Source organism: Dendropsophus ebraccatus, chromosome 13 (assembly GCF_027789765.1).
Source record: "Dendropsophus ebraccatus isolate aDenEbr1 chromosome 13, aDenEbr1.pat, whole genome shotgun sequence".
NCBI classification, from domain to species: Eukaryota; Metazoa; Chordata; class Amphibia; order Anura; family Hylidae; genus Dendropsophus; species Dendropsophus ebraccatus.
In genome coordinates, this window is record NC_091466.1 from 10524485 (window position 1) to 10546374 (window position 21890).

At 47.8% G+C, this 21890-nt stretch overlaps 1 protein-coding gene across 1 annotated transcript in view; it reads left to right on the plus strand.

The window, feature by feature from the left end:
• Positions 1 to 855: 855 nt before the first annotated feature.
• Positions 856 to 21890, plus strand: part of LOC138770411 (uncharacterized) — a 62028-nt gene continuing 40993 nt past the window's right edge. The window contains exons 1-6 of the mRNA XM_069949515.1: positions 856 to 979; positions 1090 to 1108; positions 2538 to 2558; positions 10474 to 10664; positions 12789 to 13040; positions 13215 to 13469. Coding sequence (XP_069805616.1) covers positions 856 to 979; positions 1090 to 1108; positions 2538 to 2558; positions 10474 to 10664; positions 12789 to 13040; positions 13215 to 13469 — 862 coding nt within the window. The remainder of the gene's footprint in view (positions 980 to 1089; positions 1109 to 2537; positions 2559 to 10473; positions 10665 to 12788; positions 13041 to 13214; positions 13470 to 21890) is intronic.

Here is a 21890-nt window from a genome sequence, read left to right on the forward strand (position 1 = left end):
ACTCTATATACACACTATATACAGACCAATATTACCGCCATAGAGTGACCGCCACATAACTCTATATACACACTATATACAGACCAATATTACCGCCATACAGTGACCACCACCTAAAGACTGAATACCACCTTATTTTTTTCCCAATAAAATACACCGTATTGCCTTAGTGATGTCATCATACACTATACATAGGAGCTGCAGCAATTACATAGGACTGATGAGGCCGGAGAATGGCTGCAGCTCCTATATACAGTCTATTCACCTCAACACTTGGAGTCAGCAGTGCTTATACACACACCATTATATATATATATATATATATATATATATATATATATATATATATATATATATATATATATATATATATATATACACACACACACACACACACCCACGAAAACACATTATACAGATACAAACCATCCAGTCCATACGCTATACACAGGACATGTAACACACACTACATTCATCCATTATACACTTACATTCATACACATTACACACTACATATACAGTATACTTACTCTGTCTAGCATGCTGGGTGTAGTGGTGAATCCCCCTCATGTACCATGCAGCAGGCTGTCATCCTCTCCTCCATCGTCCCGACAGCTCCACACCAGAGGAGGAAGTCACGTGCAGTGAGAGGAGCTGGAGGGAGGGGGAGGGGGAGCAGACACCGAGCCCAGAGTCCTGCAGCCTCTGCGTGACCCCTGATAGCAGCAGCCGGGGATCACTGCCAGACGCTGCAGGACGCTCTCCTACTGGAACTGCGGGAGGGGGCCCCTGGGGGATGGGGGCCCTGGGCATTTGCCCTGCTTGCCCCCCCTAACGCCGGCCCTGCACGCGGCCATGCGCATTTCCGCTTGTGCCATAGACTCCATGCACAGGCGGATTCTGCCGTCCGTCCAAAGAATGAACCTGTTCAATAGCTGGAGGTCTAATACTTACTTCACTCAACCCCTTGTTCCAGACTGTAAGCAGCAACCTGTACAGATGTTGCATACTGTAAGGTGCAGAACACCTGTCAAAATGATGGGTGTTCTACTACTTCCTTTTTTTGTGTTTTTCCCTTTTGTTTTTCAGATACCGATATCCAGATTCGGTGAACTATGTATATGACCAGTGTTGTGTTTTTGTTTTTTTTCTCAATTGTGTTTATTTCTTTTTTTACTGGCTTAGTAGTGGAAGCTGCCTGGGCCTAGTGTTAGCTGCTATAAAAGGGCTAACACTAACCCCATATTATAACCCCAGTGCCCACCGCATCATGGGTACTGGGAAGAGCCAGGTACCAGTAGTCCCTTAGCATCAAAATTGGAGCTCCTGGACTGGGCGGTGGCGGGCTGGTATTATTAGGCTGGGGAGAGTCTAATTCCTTTCTGAAGTGGGAGCAATCGGATCTGCATTTTGACCCGAACGAGGACTTCACCATTGAAAAATGCCAAAAGTAAAAAAAAAAATCATTTACACATAAAGTATAAAATGTCAGAAAATACTACATCACAGTGGCATCATCAGAGGAGGGAGATTAGCAATATGCCACAATCAGTGGATACAATAGATGCCTCAAATAATACACACAGTTAAACACACAGGAGACATGCATGCTCCTCCGACCCAGAGAAACGTGTACTGTATAGCTGCAGTTGCAGAGGCCTTGCTGGGGAAACAATGCATGCTGCAACTGCAGCTATACAGTCCATGTTTCTCTAGGTCGGAGGAGCATGCATGTCTCCTGTGTACCTATACCCCGCATTGTGCTAACAAGGTCCAGTGAGTAGCCGCATAGCGGCAAGTCTTATCTGACATTTTCTTGAGCCCTTTTCAATCACAGCTCTATAACCCTCAAATAGGATGCGCCGAGTACATATGGTGATTTAATCTTCATTGTGGGTTTAACTGTGTGTATTATTTGAAGCATCTATTGTATCCACTGATTGTGGCATATTGCTAATCTCCCTCCTCCGATGACGCCACTGTGATGTAGTGGCAGAAACACGTTGGAAGATTACATTTTATAATTGGATACTATCTTGAGGCATACTGTCCTTCAGTATATGATAGATTTTTAACTATTTTTGTTGGAATTGTACGCATTCCAGATGTGCGATGATCCAAGAATATTGTAAATATTTGTAGCTTTGGTGTTGGGCACACTGATATTGGTGTATCTTGACTGTAATATTAAAAGTTACGTTGTAGGCACTATTTCTTTTCATTACACTATTGACTTGCAGGGATAGACTCTAGGACTTGTACCCTGATTGTACAGCCTTATACATGGCTCTTGAAAAGCAAGAAGGGAAAAAGTAAAATGCAACAATGAAAATTGTCACTGTCCACAAGGCCAAAAAAGGATGAAGTGGCATTATATGGAGGAAGATACCAAGTGTGCAATTTAAACCATTCTAAATGTGTTGTGTGTAGAAAATGTCCAGCTCCTATTCTAAAAAGTACTAACCTTCTTCATATGATAATTCTCAATGACTTGAATGTGAAATATATTAACATTCTTTCTCTATTCTCCTTTACAGACATGTGTATAAGAATTACAGGTGAGTTGAAAAACACAAGGTATCACAATATGTAAAACCTAAACATCCTTAAGGATATATATATATAAAAAAAATCTTACAAAATGCTTGAAAATCTTGTGTAGATTGATATAATTGAAGTTAATTGTCTGATCCTTTCAGGATTTGGCGATTATATCATTATTACAGTGGTGTATACCATTATATGGTGTTCTGCAGGCTCCTACCAGCAGTAGTTTCCCCTGCTTCAGGCTTGTCAGACTTTACCAAGACCAGAGCTTCTTATGTCAGACTGTGCAAAACAGGGATCCCCAAGCTCTTCTTTAGATGAGAAAACACTTAGGGAACCAAATGGGGTGGAACACTACATACTCCCCCACTTAGAAGAAGTGGTCCCCAGCGTAACACTAGGGAAAAGTAAAGAGTGAAGATGACAGAGCAAAGGTTAGCATAGATACAGCTGATAAGACATCTAAAAGCATATAGTATAAAACTTTTTAAAGTGCAAGTGTCACAAAGTGCGCCGGACGTAGGTGGGGAACAGAATAAGACAGTGAGCCCTAACCACTAGAACCCACCTTCTGACCCTTTCTACTTGCCTCAACGGCCCTAAACGGCCGTGGACAACCACGGTGTCAGTCCCTGTCCTACACCAGGTGATACACAAAACAAGACAGACGAAACAAACACAATAATGCAAAGTCTACGGTCCGGGTCAGCAACGGCGGTCAGCGAGGTACAAAAACGTAAGGCAGAAGAAGAGTCAGAGACAGACAAGGAGGTCAGGGCAGGCAGCAGACAAAGCAGGTTGGAAGATCAAGCAATAGGTCAGGCAACAGAAGTAACAGAACAAGGAGAGCTGAAGCGCTTAGCTGAGTAACACTCAATAGCCAGCAGGGAAATGAAGAGCCTGCTGCTTTTTTATCTGGAATCAGGGACTGGGTCCAGCACTTGATTGGATCAGCCCTGATCCCAGCACCCAGCTCAGCTGGACAGGTCTATAAGGAGTAACCCCTGCACTGCCAGAGTGTAACAGGCAATGCGGGTGTGGCTGGGAAACTAAGACAGCATTCAGACAGGACTGCAAACAAAAAACAACCAGAGGCTCAGCGCTTCCTCGGTCGCCCAGCACGGACCGAGGAGCGCAAAGTCACATTCCTGACAGTACCCCTCCTCTTAAGAGGGACCTCAGGACCCTTATTTAAAGGACCCGGTTTAGAGGGGTTATGGTCATGAAACTTCCGGATGAGACGTGGGGCATGTATATCCTTACTGGCAACCCACGTATTTTCTTCAGGACCATATCCCTTCCACTGGACAAGATATTGGATGGAATTTTGAATTTGACGAGAGTCCAATATCCTGTCCACTTCAAACTCCAGCTCCCCCTGGATGACCAGAGGAGCAGGGAGGACTGAAGGAAGCACAGGATTAACATATTTTTTGAGAAGAGACTTATGAAATACATTGTGAATTCTCATAGACCCAGGTAATCGTAATCTGAATGAAACAGGATTAATGATCTCTGTGATAACGTACGGACCAATGTACTTGGGTGCTAGTTTACCAGAGGGAACCTTCAATTTCAAGTTTTTAGTTGAGAGCCATACCTTTTCTCCTATACCGTAATCTGGGCCAGATATGCGTCTTTTGTTCGCCTGTTTCTTAGCTGTCTCTTGGGCTTTGACCAAGTTCTGAAGAGCTTGGGCCCAAACTGTGCACAGTTTAGAATAAATACCTTCGGCCGAAGGGTTTACGGACTCTGACGCATGTACAGAAGAATATCTGGGATTAAAGCCATAATTACAATAAAATGGCGACATCTTGAGTGACTGATTTTCACGATTATTTAGAGCAAATTCCGCTAAGGATAGAAACTCTCTCCATTTATCTTGGCTCCCTGCAACAAAACACCTCAAAAATTGTTCCAGAGACTGGTTCACCCTTTCTGTCTGGCCATTAGATTGTGGGTGAAAAGCCGACGAAAAGGATAATGAGATGCCCAGCCGACCACAAAATTCTCTCCAAAATCTGGAGACAAATTGTACCCCCCTGTCAGAAACTACATTTTCTGGAACACCATGCAAACGTAAGATATGGTTTATGAACAATGTAGCCAAGGTACGAGCATTAGGGAGCTTACGCAGGGGAATAAGGTGACACATCTTAGAAAATCTGTCAACAACCACCCAAATGACTGTTTTTCCCTTAGAGGGTGGCAAATCGGTAATAAAATCCATAGAAATATGAGTCCAAGGTCTGGTAGGCACCGGAAGGGGATGGAGGAGACCTTCAGGTAGTCTACGCAGAACCTTGGATCTGGCGCAAGTTTCACAGGCGTCGACAAATGATTTGACATCTCTTGCCCATGAAGGCCACCAATAATGCCGTGAGAGTAAGTACTTAGTACCTGCAATTCCCGGGTGACCAGCCAACACAGAATTATGAATCTCCTCCAAAACCTTAAGTCGAAGGTTTGGAGGAACAAACAGTTTAGACTCAGGAGTGTTCCGGGGAGCCAGAGACTGAGATTCCGCAATCCGAGCTGCCAGATCAGGTTGCAAAGTGGCCACCACCACCCCGGGTGACAGGATGGTCTCTGGTTGCTCCCTGGGAACCGTGTCGATGTCAAAGCTGCGCGATAAGGCGTCAGCTTTAACATTTTTAGACCCAGGTCGAAAAGAAATTTCAAAATTAAATCGTGTAAAGAACAAAGCCCATCTGGCCTGACGAGGAGTGAGACGTTTGGCTTTATCCAGATATATCAGATTCTTATGATCTGTTAACACCTTAATTCTATGTTTAGCCCCTTCCAAAAAATGTCTCCATTCATCAAAGGCTAATTTAATGGCCAGAAGTTCCCTGTTACCTATGTCATAGTTGCTTTCGGCTTTGGAGAACTTCCTAGAAAAGTAGGCTATGGGTCTGAGGTTGGTGAGGGTCTCTGAACCTTGTGAGAGAACTGCTCCTACCCCAACCTCAGATGCGTCAACTTCAATGACAAAGGGTTGTTCAAAGTCAGGCTGAGTTAACACAGGAGCTTCAGCAAAACACCTCTTAAGCTTGTCAAATGCCAGGATAGCCTCAGGACTCCAATTAACCAGGTCTGCCCCCTTTTTGGTTAGATCAGTTAATGGTTTAGCAATAACAGAAAAACCCTTGATGAACTTTCTATAGTAATTGGCGAATCCCAGGAACCTTTGTAGAGCCTTAAGGCTACTGGGTCGCTCCCAATTTTCAATGGCTGTCACTTTAAGGGGATCCATACAAAATGAGTTGGAGGTGATCTTATACCCTAAGAATGAGACCTCCTGTATCCCAAACTGGCATTTTGACAGCTTGGCGCAGAGGTGATTTTGCCTTAGCAGTTCTAACACAGTACGAACATGCTGAACATGAGAGCACCAATCAGGAGAAAATATCAAAATACCATCTAGATATACCACCAAAAAACGACCCAGATGTTCACGGAACACGTCATTAACAAAATGTTGGAAGACTGCCGGAGCATTACATAATCCAAAGGGCATAACGAGGTATTCGAAATGTCCCTCAGGAGTATTAAAGGCAGTCTTCCACTCGTCTCCCTCCTTTACTCTTATTAGGTTGTATGCTCCCCGCAAATCAATCTTAGAGAACCATTTGGCTCCCACAATTTGGTTAAACAAGTCTGGAATGAGAGGCAGAGGGTGTTGATTTTTCACAGTGATCTTATTCAATTCTCGATAATCAATACAGGGGCGTAGACCACCATCTTTTTTACCCACAAAAAAGAATCCCGCCCCCATGGGAGAAGAGGAGGGACGGATGTGACCTTTACGCAAGCTATCCTTGATATAATCTCGCATAGCCTCTCTTTCTGGACAGGACAAATTAAATATTCTACCCTTAGGGTACTTAGACCCTGGTATCAAGTCAATATTGCAATCATAGGGACGATGGGGAGGTAATCCATCCACCGATCTCTCATCAAACACATCAGCATAATCAAGCAGAAACTCCGGAATCTCCCCATCATCAGAAGAACATTCAGCAAGCGACAAAGAAATACAATGAGGAGCACACTCTGGTCCCCATCGAACCAGTTCCCTGTTGGGCCAGTCAAACACAGGGTTATGCTGGTCCAACCAGGGTAACCCCAGAATAATATCAGCAGACAAATTTTCCATAAGCAAAAAGTCAAGCTTTTCAAAATGAACTGATCCCACCTTTACCTCAAGATGGGGGGTAATGTAGGGTATATTACCCTGAGCAAAAGGGGCAGAGTCCGCTCCAGTCACATTCAACGGACATTTAAGCTGAAGCGGACATGCCCCCAGACCAGACCAGAAAACAGTATTAATAAAGTTAGCAGAAGCCCCAGAGTCAACCTGGGCATATCCCGAGATAAATTTATCTCCCAAAGTCAAAGAAATAGGCAACAACAACTTCTTTTTCTTGTCGAAGGTTACCTGTGCACCTGAATGACCCCCTCGATAATCATTCAGGCGCTGAAGTTTTCCGGCGGTGAACCAGGTCTAGCGGTACATTGTCGTACTTGATGCCCCGCTTTGCCACAGTAGAGACACAGATGGTTCTGGAGGCGATATGCACGTCTGGCCTTGGCGTCAGTTGACCCGATCTGCATAGGTTCGTCTTGCGGAGGGGACACAGGAGAGGAAGAAGAAGGTTTAGGAGGTAAGGTCAAAGGGCATGAACCAGAAGGGAATTTAGACGTTTCTCTCTCTTTGCGTCTGTCCCGCATACGCCTATCTACCCGTATGGCTAAGGTCATAGTTTCCTCCAGAGTCTCAGGATTAGGATAGGCTACTAACAAGTCCTTCAGTTGGTCAGACAAGCCCGCACGAAACTGGAAACGCAGAGCTGGGTCATTCCAAGTAGAGGGTACACACCACTGCCTAAAGTCAGCACAGTATTCTTCCACTGGTCTCTTACCCTGTCTGAGTGTCGTCAATTGGCGCTCTGCCTCTGCTGCTCGGTCTGGGTCATCATACAGAAGGCCCAAGGCTGAAAAAAATCTGTCAACGGTCATTAAATCAGGGGAGTCAGAAGGTAGTGAGAATGCCCATTCTTGGGGTGGGCCCTGCAGGAGGGACATAATAATGCCCACCCTCTGGGTCTCATCTCCGGAAGAGCGGGGACGTAGCCGAAAAAATAATCTGCACCCCTCCCGAAAGGTCCGGAAATTTTTCCTGTCCCCCTTAAATTTCTCAGGGAGCTGCACTGGGGGTTCAGGAGCCTGCGGGGGGGTCAGACACATCTGCCTGGGCAAGGACTCTTGTTCCTGCACACGCTCAGCAAGGGTCTGAACCAACGTATTCAGACCCTGCATCTGGGTCACCAGGGTGTTCATAGGGTCCATGATGCAGGTGACCCAAAAATCTACTTTCAGGCTGGCTATTCTGTCACAAAGTGCGCCGGACGTAGGTGGGGAACAGAATAAGACAGTGAGCCCTAACCACTAGAACCCACCTTCTGACCCTACCTACTTGCCTCAACGGCCCTAAACGGCCGTGGACAACCACGGTGTCAGTCCCTGTCCTACACCAGGTGATACACAAAACAAGACAGACGAAACAAACACAATAATGCAAAGTCTACGGTCTAAGGCAGAAGAAGAGTCAGAGACAGACAAGGAGGTCAGGGCAGGCAGCAGACAAAGCAGGTTGGAAGATCAAGCAATAGGTCAGGCAACAGAAGTAACAGAACCAGGAGAGCTGAAGCGCTTAGCTGAGTAACACTCAATAGCCAGCAGGGAAATGAAGAGCCTGCTGCTTTTTTATCTGGAATCAGGGACTGGGTCCAGCACTTGATTGGATCAGCCCTGATCCCAGCACCCAGCTCAGCTGGACAGGTCTATAAGGAGTAACCCCTGCACTGCCAGAGTGTAACAGGCAATGCGGGTGTGGCTGGGAAACTAAGACAGCATTCAGACAGGACTGCAAACAAAAAACAACCAGAGGCTCAGCGCTTCCTCGGTCGCCCAGCACGGACCGAGGAGCGCAAAGTCACATTCCTGACAGCAAGAGGCAATAGCTAAATCGTCCATAGTGTAGCAAACTTTGGTATACACCAGGCAATGGTTAAAATTGCACTATGATGCATCAGTCTTTTCAACAAGTTTGAGGCACCTGTCTTCCTTCAAGAAAGAGGGAAGGGAAAAGTTCATGGCTAGGTCAGGCACGGGACACTTGAACTGTTGCAGGGTGGAACTGAGTCCACAAACAACGTTGCAAATGGCTAACAGGGCCCAGTCTCTTTAAAATAAGAGCAGCTCACTTGCAGGTCAGGACTTCAGAGTATCCTTGACAATGGCAGATCAGGTTAGCTTAGTAAGCCACCTTTCAACTTCCTCCCAGGCCCAAATCTCTTGCAGGCCAGACAGGAGACCACAGCAGTGATGGCTGCTGGTGCAGCAGAAGGAGTAGTCACGGCCAGACTGAAGATGACCTGAGGCTGCACCTGGGTGATTGTGTCTGCGGCCATTGCAGACACTGCACTGATGCAGAGGATCCACAGAGTGTAGAGGTGGCATCTGCCGCCACCAGGGCAGGAGGCTCTTTCTGAGCAGAAGCCTGTCTGTGCTCTACTGGTCGCCTAACATGATAGGCCTCACAGTCGAGGCTTAAAGGGCTCCTGCGTGGGGTATATTTGTCGGGAGACAGCCGCAGCCCACTGGCCTCTCAGTCCAGACAGGAGTGCATTCCACAATTTTCCCCTCTCGCAGGTTATGGCACATAGAGGGCAGATAGTCCTGCTTCACAGCCCGACGATTCACATAGATCCACTATCCGGTGTAAGAATCTTGTAGTAGACCGCAGCCATGGTCTTTGTCAAATTGGAGAACAGTAGCATGTCACCTCTCCAAGGGAGGCCCTTCTGGTCTCAGCCTCTCCCACCGCCAGATGTACTCTGCCTCCAGGGCAGCTGTGGGCACCAATCCTGGGATTGTGCAGGTTCAGAAGCTGCCAAATGATGGCAGGCTTCTGTAGCTGTAGCAGTGGGCAGATATTCTCCCAGCCATTGCCGGACATGGCGGTGGAGGCTTAGCGTTTTGCAGATGCTCCCCAGTGGGCAAAAACACCATCCCTCAGGATGCAGGATCATTCTGGTAGACATAATCCCCCTCGTCCGAGGTACAGAAATCGTCTACCTCAGCGGCCTTATTGTCAGTGGTGTCACCGCCGGTGAAGGGTGTCTTGTCCCAACCAAAGTTGTCTCTTGGGTCAATAGCGAAGGTCAGGGCATCCACCTGTGGCAAGTCCCATGGTGCCAGAAGGCGTAGAGGTGGTAGTTGCACCAGACATGCAGTCGCAACAGAACCACTAATATTTAAACAGTTACAGCACTCCCGACATTGTAATGATACATGATGCTGGGAGGTCTGTGAATGCGGTTCATAGCACACCTTTAGTGCATGGACTGTTTTCAAGGAACGTGTGAATGTGGAAATTGCTTCAAGCTGATGGATTTGTGTAGATCAGCTGATCAGTCAGTTTTGATGGTGTTGCATTTGCTCCTTAGTTCAGTGCCGCTAAGGGTCACTGTGTAATTTCCTGATGTTCATCATTTATCTGCTTCTGCAGTGTCCCAGAACAAAGGAGTTGCTATTAACTGTATGTTTCCTGATTGTTCCTGTTCTGGAAAGGTAATGCTACTGCAAACTGGTTATGTTATGTCACCCCCCTCAGTATTCAGGTCTGATATTTTACCTATTCTATTATGTATATTCATTTATCTGGTGTTCAATGGTGTGATAATGCAATAGGCTTGGTGTCACGTGACTTTCCCCGGCTGCCATAGTAACCCCAATAGCCGTCGAGCTTTGGCTGGGGTTAGTTTGGTCACTTCCTGTCTACCTAAGTCCTCCCTCTACCTTCAAGGGGGAAGGGTGTGTTTCTCTGCTGCTCCTCAGAGACCTTCTCTCCACCTTCAGGGGAGAAGGACGTGTGCTCTGCTGCTCCTGTGGTACAAGGCTGCAGCTCCGCGGTACCCGCTCCAGTGCCGTCCAGAACTACTCCGGTCCAGTAGGGACCTTTCTCATTCTCAAGATTCTCATCTTCAGTAAAGATCTTGGTGTCGTTCTGCAGTCACTACTTCTCTCATCATCCTTCTCATCAACAGCAAGTATTCAGTTCAGTCTATTCCACCCAGTATCATTCTCCACGACTACTACTCCCATCATTCAGTTTCCTCTTGCTAAAAGTAACGTTATCACCACAGCCTATTGCAGCCCATTTCTCCGTTACATTCAAGTCTGCCTCAATCCTGGTTGCATCCAGAGAGACTGTTGCTGTTGACTACCACCGTTATAATAAACGCACAACTACCGTTGTTTCTGAACCCTGGCATTGGTCTAGTTATTGGTGCCTTGACTAGGGACAACGAAGAATTGCGGACCCCGCATGGTCAGGTCCCTGTGGGTTAGTCAGTTCCCCTCGTGCCAATACCGTGACCCAACAACTAACAACTGGCTATCTGGGTGTTACCTACTACTACCCTCAGCAGGTCCGCCCCAGCGCATCACACTTCAGTGACTGTCAGTCTTTTATTGGTGTCTTCCTGTTCCTATTATTTACCTGCTTGTAATGATAAATATATTTGTTCTTGTGACAGTCTTGTTCTTATACAAATCAGCCTCTCTATGTCCTGGGGTTGACTGCTATAGGTAAAGTCCAGTTCTGCCATCTTGTGAAAAATTAGAATGACTAATTTTTCTGCATATAAATGCAGCAACCCAGGGGGAATGCATGGAGAGGAAGCTGCCTTTCGGCAGTGATGGGGGTTGTAGTCCCCTGGTTATGATGTTCATGGTCACAGAGATTCTCCACCAGACCTTCTGTTGGTGCAGTGATAAGGGGGTTGCACTAGAGATGATGGTGTTAGTAGTCTCCTGGCCGGTGTAAGGTGGGGTGTCCTTGATGTTAAAGGGCAAGTGATGGACAGAAAACACATAGCATAGAACAGATAATATAACTCACAGTTTCCTTGACTTGGAAAGGTAGCAGAACACTTCCAAGATGGAGGCCCACAGTCTTTATAAGACAGTTCCAAAATTGGGCTTGCTGAGCTGCAGCAGAATTTCAGACTTTCTAATTCTCACTTGCTGACACCGGAACCCCACTGCCCATCATCAGCTGCTGAGCACCCCAGAATACACAGTGAGTTACTGTATACTGGTAGTGCCGGGCAACTGCAGATGAATTCACATTTAAAAGGATACTGTGGTGAAAAACTTTTTCTTTCAAATCAACCGGTGTTAGACAGTTATAAAGAGGTAAATCTCCAGTCTTCCAGTACTTATCAGCTTCTGCATGTCCTGCAGGAAGTGGTGTATTCTTTGGAGTCTGACACAGTGCTGCTGCCACCTCTGTCAATTTCAGGAACTCTATGGTAAACAGATCACTGATCTCAGGGAGACCAGTCAAAGAAGACACTGTTTCCAAAAAGAATCTGTGGAGTCTCATTAGGGAGTCTCAAAACACAGAACTAGCCAAATATTCCGCCAGGGAAGGGCCCAGCCAAGGGGTGTCTCCTGTAAGGAAACCACCATATGACCAGTCCTGTGTTTCAAGACTCTTAAATGAGGCTCTACAGACTCTTTTTTGCATATTGTATTTCCCAGAGGGAAATGCACATAGGAATTCACTTTAATGAGCGCTGTAACCAGCAGCCAACAGTGTTGGTCTCCCTGAGATCTGTTTGCTGTATTTGTCTACTAGACATTGCTCCCAGCTAGCCAGAATCCTGCTCCACACTGATGAGGGGCAACACCCACGAAACAGCTGTATGTGGACAGATACCTGGCCTTGGTTTTTCCCTTGACATGTCTTTGTGCTTGTAAATTGAGTTGGACATTGACTGCAAGGGAAACTTAATATGGTGGTTTTGGTGGTTTCCTTATCGGAGCTACCCCTTGGCCAGGACCTTTCCTGGATGGATATCTGACTAGTCGTGTGTTACCAGACTCTTAAATGAGGCTCCATGGACTTTTTTTTTGCATATCCAGAGCAGGAGAGGTGTTCTATGAGGATTTGCTGCTGCTCTGGACAGTTCCTGACATGGACAGAGGGGGCAGCAGAGAGCACTGTGTCAGACTGGAAAGAATACACAACTTCCTGCAGGACATACAGCAGCTGATAAGTACTGGAAGAAACTATATATTTTCCTGGTCAGTCAGTGCCACCACTATACAATGCTCCTTAGCATTGTATATCACTATCATTTATTATTTACCTGTGATATTTCCAGAAGCTTCTATGAGACCTGCAGTGACCTTTACTCCAATCTGGAACAAGATCCTATACAGAGATTCTGTGACAATGAGCTGTGATGTGGACGTCGCTGTGGAGGGAAACGTCACCTGGTACAGGAACAATGAGAGGATCCATACAGGAGGAGCTTATACCATACAGTCTGCCCAGTCCTCGGATAGTGGGGATTACTGGTGCGGGACCAGTGAGGAGGATATCAGTGAGGCTGTGACACTCAGTGTTACACCGGGTGAGTAATTGCGTATATATATATATATATATATATATATATATATATATATATATAATCTCATGACTTATAGACACCAGTCCTATGGTAGTTGTGATACAATGTACATGGAGTCAGCAGACAGTATATACAGTATGTCCTATAGAGACTCCAGCTGTGATCTGTGTCCTTTAGGTCCGCTCGTCCTGCAGTCACCGCCCTACATACATGAAGGAGAGGACCTGTCACTGAGATGTCACAGCGGCTCCATGGATTACCAGGGACCAATAGAGTTGTATAGGAACAATGAAATGATCCATTCATCTGCCACTGACTCTGTATTCCTGGTCGGGGACCATAGAGATGAGACGGCTGTATACAGGTGTACAAAACAAGTGCTGATTCCGGTCTATAGTACACACAGCGATGAGACTGACATCAGCAATCAAGGTAAATCTTGGCCGACCTGTATATTCTCCATGTGATTGTAAACCAGGTGTCTGTCTGGTCACATCCTCTATATATCCTCCATCACTGTCACCAGTAAATCACTGGGCTCACAGTCCCCTCTATTCTCACCTTCCAGTCATGTTACACTGCGCCTGTCCTTTACTGGCCTTTCTGCCCGTCAATCATCCCTCTGAGCGCGCTGACAGGCAGAGTGCAGTGACTAGATACGGACGTGGAGCCGCCCACATGACTACCTCACCAACTCTGCCTGTCACGTGCCTGGAGTATTAAAGTCCTTTTTTCCGGTTACACACCTCCTGCTGCAGCTGCTGCTGGTACGTGCCACGGCTGCTGCAGGAGCTGTATACAGCAGTTCAGGGAACCATATCAGACTGATTGGGCTGATTGGTTTCCTTTAAACTCACTTATAATTGGTGAGTGGTGACACCACACTACTCTCCAATAGACAACGCCCAGATAATGTTTGCCAGGTTCGCTACAATCCTTCCAAATGGTGACTCCACCGGCCTCACAGTTAATCCAAGTTAATGCAAAATAGAAAAAAGAGGAGAGCTAGCCATTTCTTCTGATTTAAAGTAATACTTATTAGGCATGTAGCATACTCACTCCTGGGAGGGGAGCTCAAACCCTACTCCCCCCCCCCCCCCCAACACCTGGGAAACTTTTCAAAATATGGATCACCAGCACAGCCTTCCACTGTGTATCCGTCACTTGAAAGCTCCTCAAAATGGAAGTCCTGCGTTATTTCAAAGCAAGGTCAAACGCTACTATACTTTTAGCATGCAACATTTATTGTCAAAACAGGATCCCACGCGTATCGTATCAGGGTCTTACCTCTTCTTCAAGGACATTATAATACTATTGTGGTGTCCCACTGTGGGTGTTGCTATTCTTCACACCCCTCGTAAAAGTCTGTATTTGTTTGTGGTCTTATTGCAGCTACAGTATTACCAAAGATGACCACTAGATGTCGCTGTATTGTGTAACTAAAGTATAGAAGCTGCACAGCTGAAGTATCTCAAGGTTTATTTGTATGTGTATGCACCAGATTCTGTTATCCATGAATACACAAAAAAACTATGGGCATAGATTCTGAATCACTGCAAAATTTATTTATCATAATTATGATGATAACATGATAAAAACAATATATAAAAAATCACTAAAAATATTTAAAAACAACCAGGTACAATACATATATATAATAGACAACAACATAGGATGTATGGGTAATCAAATATTAGGTGCGTCGCAATGGTATGTCATTCCCTAAAACTAAACCGCTGTTCCAGCAATATTATGGCACAAGACAAACCAGAGACAGTCATAAATCTTATGAGCACTCACCCATTGGTCCTATGAGGGTCACAGCTGTCCCTACGTACATTTCACCTCAACCGGGCTTCTTCAGGGAACTGTCCCCCTAAATCCCCCTCTCCCTTATATACATACCGGGCTTCATTATGGATTAGCCCCGCTTCCGGGCTTGTTGGCGCGCCGGACCGGAAGTCGAAACCGCGTCACCTCCGGGTCAGCAGCTCACCCCACGTAAGCACGGCCGCGACATATTGACGTCACGGACATGCGCACTAGGAGTACTGAGGCCACCCGGAAGTGACCGCAGCATCAACGACCGGCCGGGCGCGCACACCCATCTGCGATGACTTACCAGATTAACTATAACCTTGCTGGGACAGCAGTGATTGAATGAACAGGGGTATAGGACATATAATAAAAGCGAGAACAAGAATTATTCCTATTCTCCTAACATACTTCACCGAAATAAATATCATAGTACAATATATCAATTCATAATATTTAAGTGATTTATACAAAATAATGATTACATTCTTAATACAATTATATATATTACAAAAGTGACTAGTGCTATAATAAAACATAAGTGATTTGTTACAAAGCAATAAAGTGCGCGAGAGCTGCGCAAAGAAATACACTAAATTTATGTGTACTACAAAAGTGACTAGTGCTATATTCAAAGCATGATTAGAATATTGCAATACTGTTCTGTTATCCATGCAGATTCTGTTATCCAGTAGGATCACTCCTTTCTTCTATCCTATCTCTTTCCTTTCCCTTTCTCTATTGCACTCTTTCCACCCAACCACAGCGCATCTTACACGCTGGTTAGGAAGTTAGTCCCTTGGGTGGAGGAGGAGTCTTAGCCGAGCTTTGGTGGCGAAAGGATGCAGCTTAGATAGCTCTCCACTGTGGTTCTACCTGGGCCCTGGCCCTCTGCCAGGTCCCCTCTACAAGTTAGCTCTTAGAGCCCTATTACCTTTTATTTGAAGCCAAAGCCAGGACTGGATTTGAAAAGAGGAGAAATTGCAGGCTTTCCTTTATAACCTGATCTCTGTTTATAGTCTGTTCCTGGTTTTGGCTTCAAATTTTTGGCAGATAATCTGTCAGATAATCTTTCTGTGTAAAAGGGCCCTTAGTGAGTACTCCGTATGGGTAGGGCGCTGGACAGAGCCCGCTTACAAACTTCTTTCTTAACCCTTAGGGGACACAGCCAGTTTTCATTTTTGCATTTTCGTTTTTCCCTCCTCGTGTATATATTGCCATAGCGCCTGCATTTTTCCACCTAGAGACCCAAATGAGCCCTTATTTTTTGCGCAACTAATTGTACTTTGCTATGGCAGATGTAATTTTTGCCTAAAATGTGCCGGGAAACCAGAAAAAAATTATATGTGTGGTGAAATTGAAAAAAAAAATGTTTTTTTTTTATTTGGGGGGAGGGTGGTTTTTACTATGTTCGCCCTGAGGTAAAACTGACTCGTTATATATGTTCCTTAAGTTGTTACGATTACAACGATATGTAACATGTATAACTTTTTTTTTATTTGATGGCTTGTAAAAAATTAAAACCTTTTAAAGAAAATATATGTTCCTTAAAATGGCTCCATTCCCAGGCTTATAGCGCTTTTATCCTTTGGTCTCTGGGTCTGTGTCAGGTGTCATTTTTTGCGCCATGATGTGATCTTTCTATCGGTACCTTGATTGCGCATATATGACTTTTTGATCGCTTTTTATTACAATTATTCTGGATTTGATGCGACCAAAAATGCGCAATTTTGCACGTTGGGATTTTTTTGCGCTGACGCCGTTTACCGTGTGAGATCAGGAATGTGATTAATTAATAGTTCGGGCGATTACGCACGCGGCGATAGCAAACATGTTTGTTTATTAATTTATTTATTTATTTTTATTTATAAAATGGGGAAAGGGGGGTGATTCAGACTTTTATTAGGGGAGGGGATTTTGTGTTATTAAAAATACATTTTTCTTTTACTTTACACATATACTAGAAGCCCCCCTGGGGGACTTCTAGTATATGCACTCTGATCTCTCATAGAGATCCCTGCAGTATAGTTATACTGCATGAATCCATGAGATCGGTGTTCTATTACTTTTGGCTGCTGCAGCCAAAAGCAATAGAATGCCGAGCCGGGATCAGCGCCATTACGGAGCAGACCCCGGCCCGGGATGGATGCAGGGATCGCCCCCCCGCTATCGCGCCGCAGGGGGGCGATCCCCCCACTAGACCACCAGGGATGTATAACAGCAAGTATTTAGAAGCAGCTGTCAACTTTGACAGCTGCTTTTAAGTACTTAATTAGCGGGCACGGCGATCGGACCGTGCCCGCTAATAGCCGCGAGCCCGGGCTAAATGCGGCACCCTGGATCGCGGCGACCCCCCTCTGAACTCCCATAGCGGCACGAGGACGTTCAATAACGTCCTGGTGCAGCTATGGGTTAAAGCACCACACATGCTGTGTGATGCACTGTTAAGCCCTTCAGGAGAGGACCAACCTACAGATCATCTCAACCCACGCCGAGGACTAGGAGTAACCACAGTGCAGGACAGTATCCACAAAAGAGCCAAAGAGCTAGGAACTGATCCGGGTGGAGCAAAGTTACTAAAGGTCTATGAACTCCATCTCGCAGTGCGGGTGTACTTAGGAAACCCTAACCATTCTGCTCCTCCCAGGTAACAGGGTCTGGGGCCTGTGTCACCCATCAGTACAGTTCAGCCAAAGCTAGTGGGCATCAGGTGGTGTGAAGACTATAGGAAAGGTCAAAACACAGGCACAGGTAGTTTCTTCTTCTTCTTCTACAAGTATTTTTCTATGCACTCCAACCTTCCGGCAGAGCACATTACTACTTGGGTTATGACTCTCACGGCACCCTCCTCTCTACTACGCTACCTCAGTACAACTCTACCAACTCTACTACATCTTGCTCCGCACTTATCTCACAGATCTGGTGGTTCTATGTTTGTGTATTTATTGGAACTGTATCACGTGTATATTAAGATCCGCTGTATTACCTGCTGCACATTTAGTAGTTAACCCAGTCAACGTTATCCATAGAGTCTGTGATTATTCCCTACCACCTGCACAGCATATACACCGCAACCTTGGGACATTTCCCCTATCTGTGGGTGGTGGGTCCTACCATTATTCGGGAGGGTTACTACACCGCTCTGACCACCTGTAACTACACTATCCCAAGGGACCCTGCAGCAACCCGACAGGACACCGACCACAGGGGAGAAGGGTACAACCGGCCTTACACTGTAAAAAAGGCACTGGCGTCACATGACAAACCCTTAAAGGGAACCAATCAGCCTGTTTGGGCTGATATGGTTCCCTTGAGCATTGTATAAAGCACCTGGAGCAGCCCCGGCACGTACCGGCCGCGGCCGCTTTATAACGGAGAAAATGACTTTTATTCCCCGGCTCGTGACTAGATACAAGCGGGGAAGTAGTCATGGTGGGCGGCTCCCCGCTCGTATGTAGTCACTGCCCTCTGCCTGTCAGCGCGCTCGGCGGGATGATTGACAGGCAGAGAGGCCAGTAACGGACCTCTCGGCCTGTCAATCATCCCCTCTGAGCGTGCTGACAGGCAGAGCGCAGTGACTAGTGTAAGGGATTAGGTAGCAGGAAAGGGTCTCCTGGGGTAGACAGGCACTCTGGGCAGGCACACATGCAGGAGTCAGTCCACACCAAGGTTTGGTATAACTGACCGCAGCCAGTTTTATTTCTCAGGTTGTAGTAAAACAAAATAAAACCGCAAAATAAAACCCTATGCCTGTCCGGCTCTAACTAAACATAAATGCTCCTGGCTACCTCAGTGCAGGCCTAGTACCTGGCACCAACAATACAGAATAGCACAGTCCATACAACCTGATGCAGTGTTAGTGCAGGGCTCTCACAGACACTTGGCCTTAGCTCTTTTCCCCAGGGAGAGAGAGAGACATCTGAGCACCTAGCAGACTTTTATACGGCCATCACACCTGAGTCCTGATTACTCTGTCTCAGAGGTCTAAGACCCGGACTGTCTAGCTGTGGCCTGGACATCAGCACCAATTACCAGGCTTTACACCAGACCTACTGCATACATTCTGATAAAACTTGGGGAAATATATACTCCATCTACAACCTCTCCACATTGTCTGTTACATTAGATACGAGCGGGGAGCCGCCCACCATGACTACTTCCCCGCTCGTATCTAGTCACGAGCCGGGGAATAAAAGTCATTTTCTCCGTTATAAAGCACCTGCTGCGGCCGGTATGTGCCGGGGCGGCTCCAGGTGCTTTATACAATGCTCAAGGGAACCATATCAGCTCAAACGGGCTGATTGGTTCCCTTTAAAGGGGTACTCCCGGCAAAATGTATTTTTAAATATGTTGTTACACAAAGAAAGTTATACAAATCCCTCATATACACTAATTATGGGAAATGCGCATATTCTGCTATTTCCCTCACTTTAGTAGCCCAGGCAGGCTCACTTCCTGAAAAAAAATGTGACGTCACGTCTCAAGTGTATGCAGCAGCAGGGGGTGCATGTAAAAGCATAGAATTAGAATAGACGTCTATTCCCTCCCTCCCTGTGCTGGTAATGTCCCCCCTCCCTCTGTCCCATCCCACTGCCCGGTCCATTACACTTGCTGCAGTGGGGTGAGAGTCAGGCCTGTATTTAGAGTTCATGCTGCCCTAGGCACTTTGCACGCAGAGGTGCCCCCTCCCCCCCCCCCACGTTGCTGTACATGCACGGTATATACCCTGGCACTTGGGTGCCGCTCTGCTTGATGCCCGCTGTTCTCATCAAACAGACGTGATGGAGGAAGGAAGGAGGCCGGGGGACGTCTAAGTTTGGGGACCGGTTCTGTCCAATGTTGGGCTGGGGTACCTGGGGCCCACCAATATAGAACCAGTGAGACACGACATGCTGACCCCGCTCCTTTCCTGGAATCATCTGTATCTGTGACAAATCTCAGAACACCCTCCATTTATACAGCTCTCAGGGTATGCTGGGAGTTGTAGTCTCTGAGAGGACAACCCTGTAATAAATCACTGTGTGCAGAGGCTCCTGGTGGCTGCAATCTGTGGGTGACATCAGCCCTGAAAGTCCAACAATACATCTGTCTACACTGTACTACAACTCCCAGCATATCCTGAGGGATGCAGACTGTCAGTACATGCTGGGAGTTGTAGTGCCTGCAGCTGTTGTAGTTGGGTCCTAGGTGCATTATACACTGGATGCTTTGTGGCATATAAGAATACATAGATCTGTGGGGGCTCAGTGTAGGGAAGTGACCCCAGAACATCACTAATAGGGGATAGAACAAAATCATCTCCCCCTATCCCTATTAGTGATATTCTGGGGTCACTTCCCTGCACTGAGCCCCCACAGATCTCTGTATTCTGATCTCCCACAAAGCATCCAGTGTATAATGCACCTAGGACCCAACTACAACAGCTGCAGGCACTACAACTCCCAGCATTTACTGACAGTCTACAGCCCTCAGGATATGCTGGGAGTTGTAGTGCCTGCAGCTCTTGTAGTTGGGTCCTAGTTTAAAAGTTTGGGTTAGTATACTGTAGTGACCGCAGGGCTGTGTCAGTACACTACCGCAAACAATACACTGACCCATTGAGACCCCAATGGTACACAGGCTCTGCACAATATAGAAGTGATTATAGTGCAGTTACTAATGACTCACAGGTGACGTCTTCTCGAATTGCCGTCGCTAACTTTTTGCTTTCTTCTCCATCTGGCGCAGCATCATGAAGACTTCTCTGACCATAACTCGTCTGCAGGCAGGCAGCTGGGGGTGACTGGGGAAGGGAGGCAGCTGGGGGTGACAGGGGGAGCAGCTGGGGGAGCCAGGGAGAGCAGTTGGGGGGCAGGGGAGCAGCTGGGGCTCAGGGGTAGCGGTAGGAAGGCAGGGGAGAAGCTGGGATTCAGGGGGCGAGGCTGGGGTTCAGGGGGAGGGGCTGACAGGCAGGGGAGCAGCTGAGAATGCAGGGGGGAGAGTCTGGGGGGCAGGGGGAGAGGCTGGGGTCAGGGGAGACGCTGGGGGCAGGGGAGAGGCTGAGGGTTAGAAGGAGAGGCTGGGGACCAGGGGAGAGGCTGGGGGGCAGGGGGAGAGGCTGGGGGGGGGGGCAGTGGAGAGGCTGGGGGGGAGGGGAGAGGCTGGGGGGGCAGGGGTTAGAGGCTGAGGGTTAGGGGGAGAGGCTGGGGGTCAGGTGAGAGGGTTAGGGGGAGAGGCTGGGGGGGCAGGGAAGAGGCTGGGGGGGCAGGGGAGAGGCTGAGAATGCAGGGGGAGAGGCTGGGGGGGCGGGGGAGAGGCTGGGGGGCAGGGGAGAGGCTGAGAATGCAGGGGGAGAGGCTGGGGGGCGGGGGAGAGGCTGGGGGGCAGGGGAGAGGCTGGGGGCAGGGGGAGAGGCTGGGGGGGCAGGGGAGAGGCTGAGAATGCAGGGGGGAGAGGCTGGGGGGCAGGGGGAGAGGCTGAGGGGGTAGGGGAGACGCTGGGGGGCAGGGGAGAGGCTGGGGGGGCAGGGGAGAGGCTGGGGGGCAGGGGATAGGCTGGGGGGCAGGGGAGAGGCTGGGGGGCAGGGGAGAGGCTGGGGGGGCAGGGGGAGAGGCTGGGGGCAGGGGGAGAGGCTGGGGGCAGGGGAGACGTTGGGGGGCAGGGGAGAGGCTGAGGGTTAGGGGGAGAGGCTGGGGGGCAGGGGAGAGGCTGGGGGGCAGGGAAGAGGCTGGGGGGCAGGGGGAGAGGCTGTGGGGCAGGGGGAGAGGCTGGGGTCAGGGGAGACGCTGGGGGGCAGGGGAGAGGCTGAGGGTTAGGTGGAGAGGCTGAGGGTTAGGGGGAGAGGCTGAGGGTTAGGGGGAGAGGCTGGGGGGGGTCAGGGGAGAGGCTGAGGGTTAGGGGGAGAGGCTGGGGGGGGTCAGGGGAGAGGCTGGGGGTCAGGGGAGAGGCTGGGGGGGCAGGGGAGAGGCTGGGGGGCATGGGAGAGGCTGGGGGGGTCAGGGGGAGAGGCTGAGAATGCAGGGGGAGAGGCTGGGGGTCAGGGGGAGAGGCTAGGGGCAG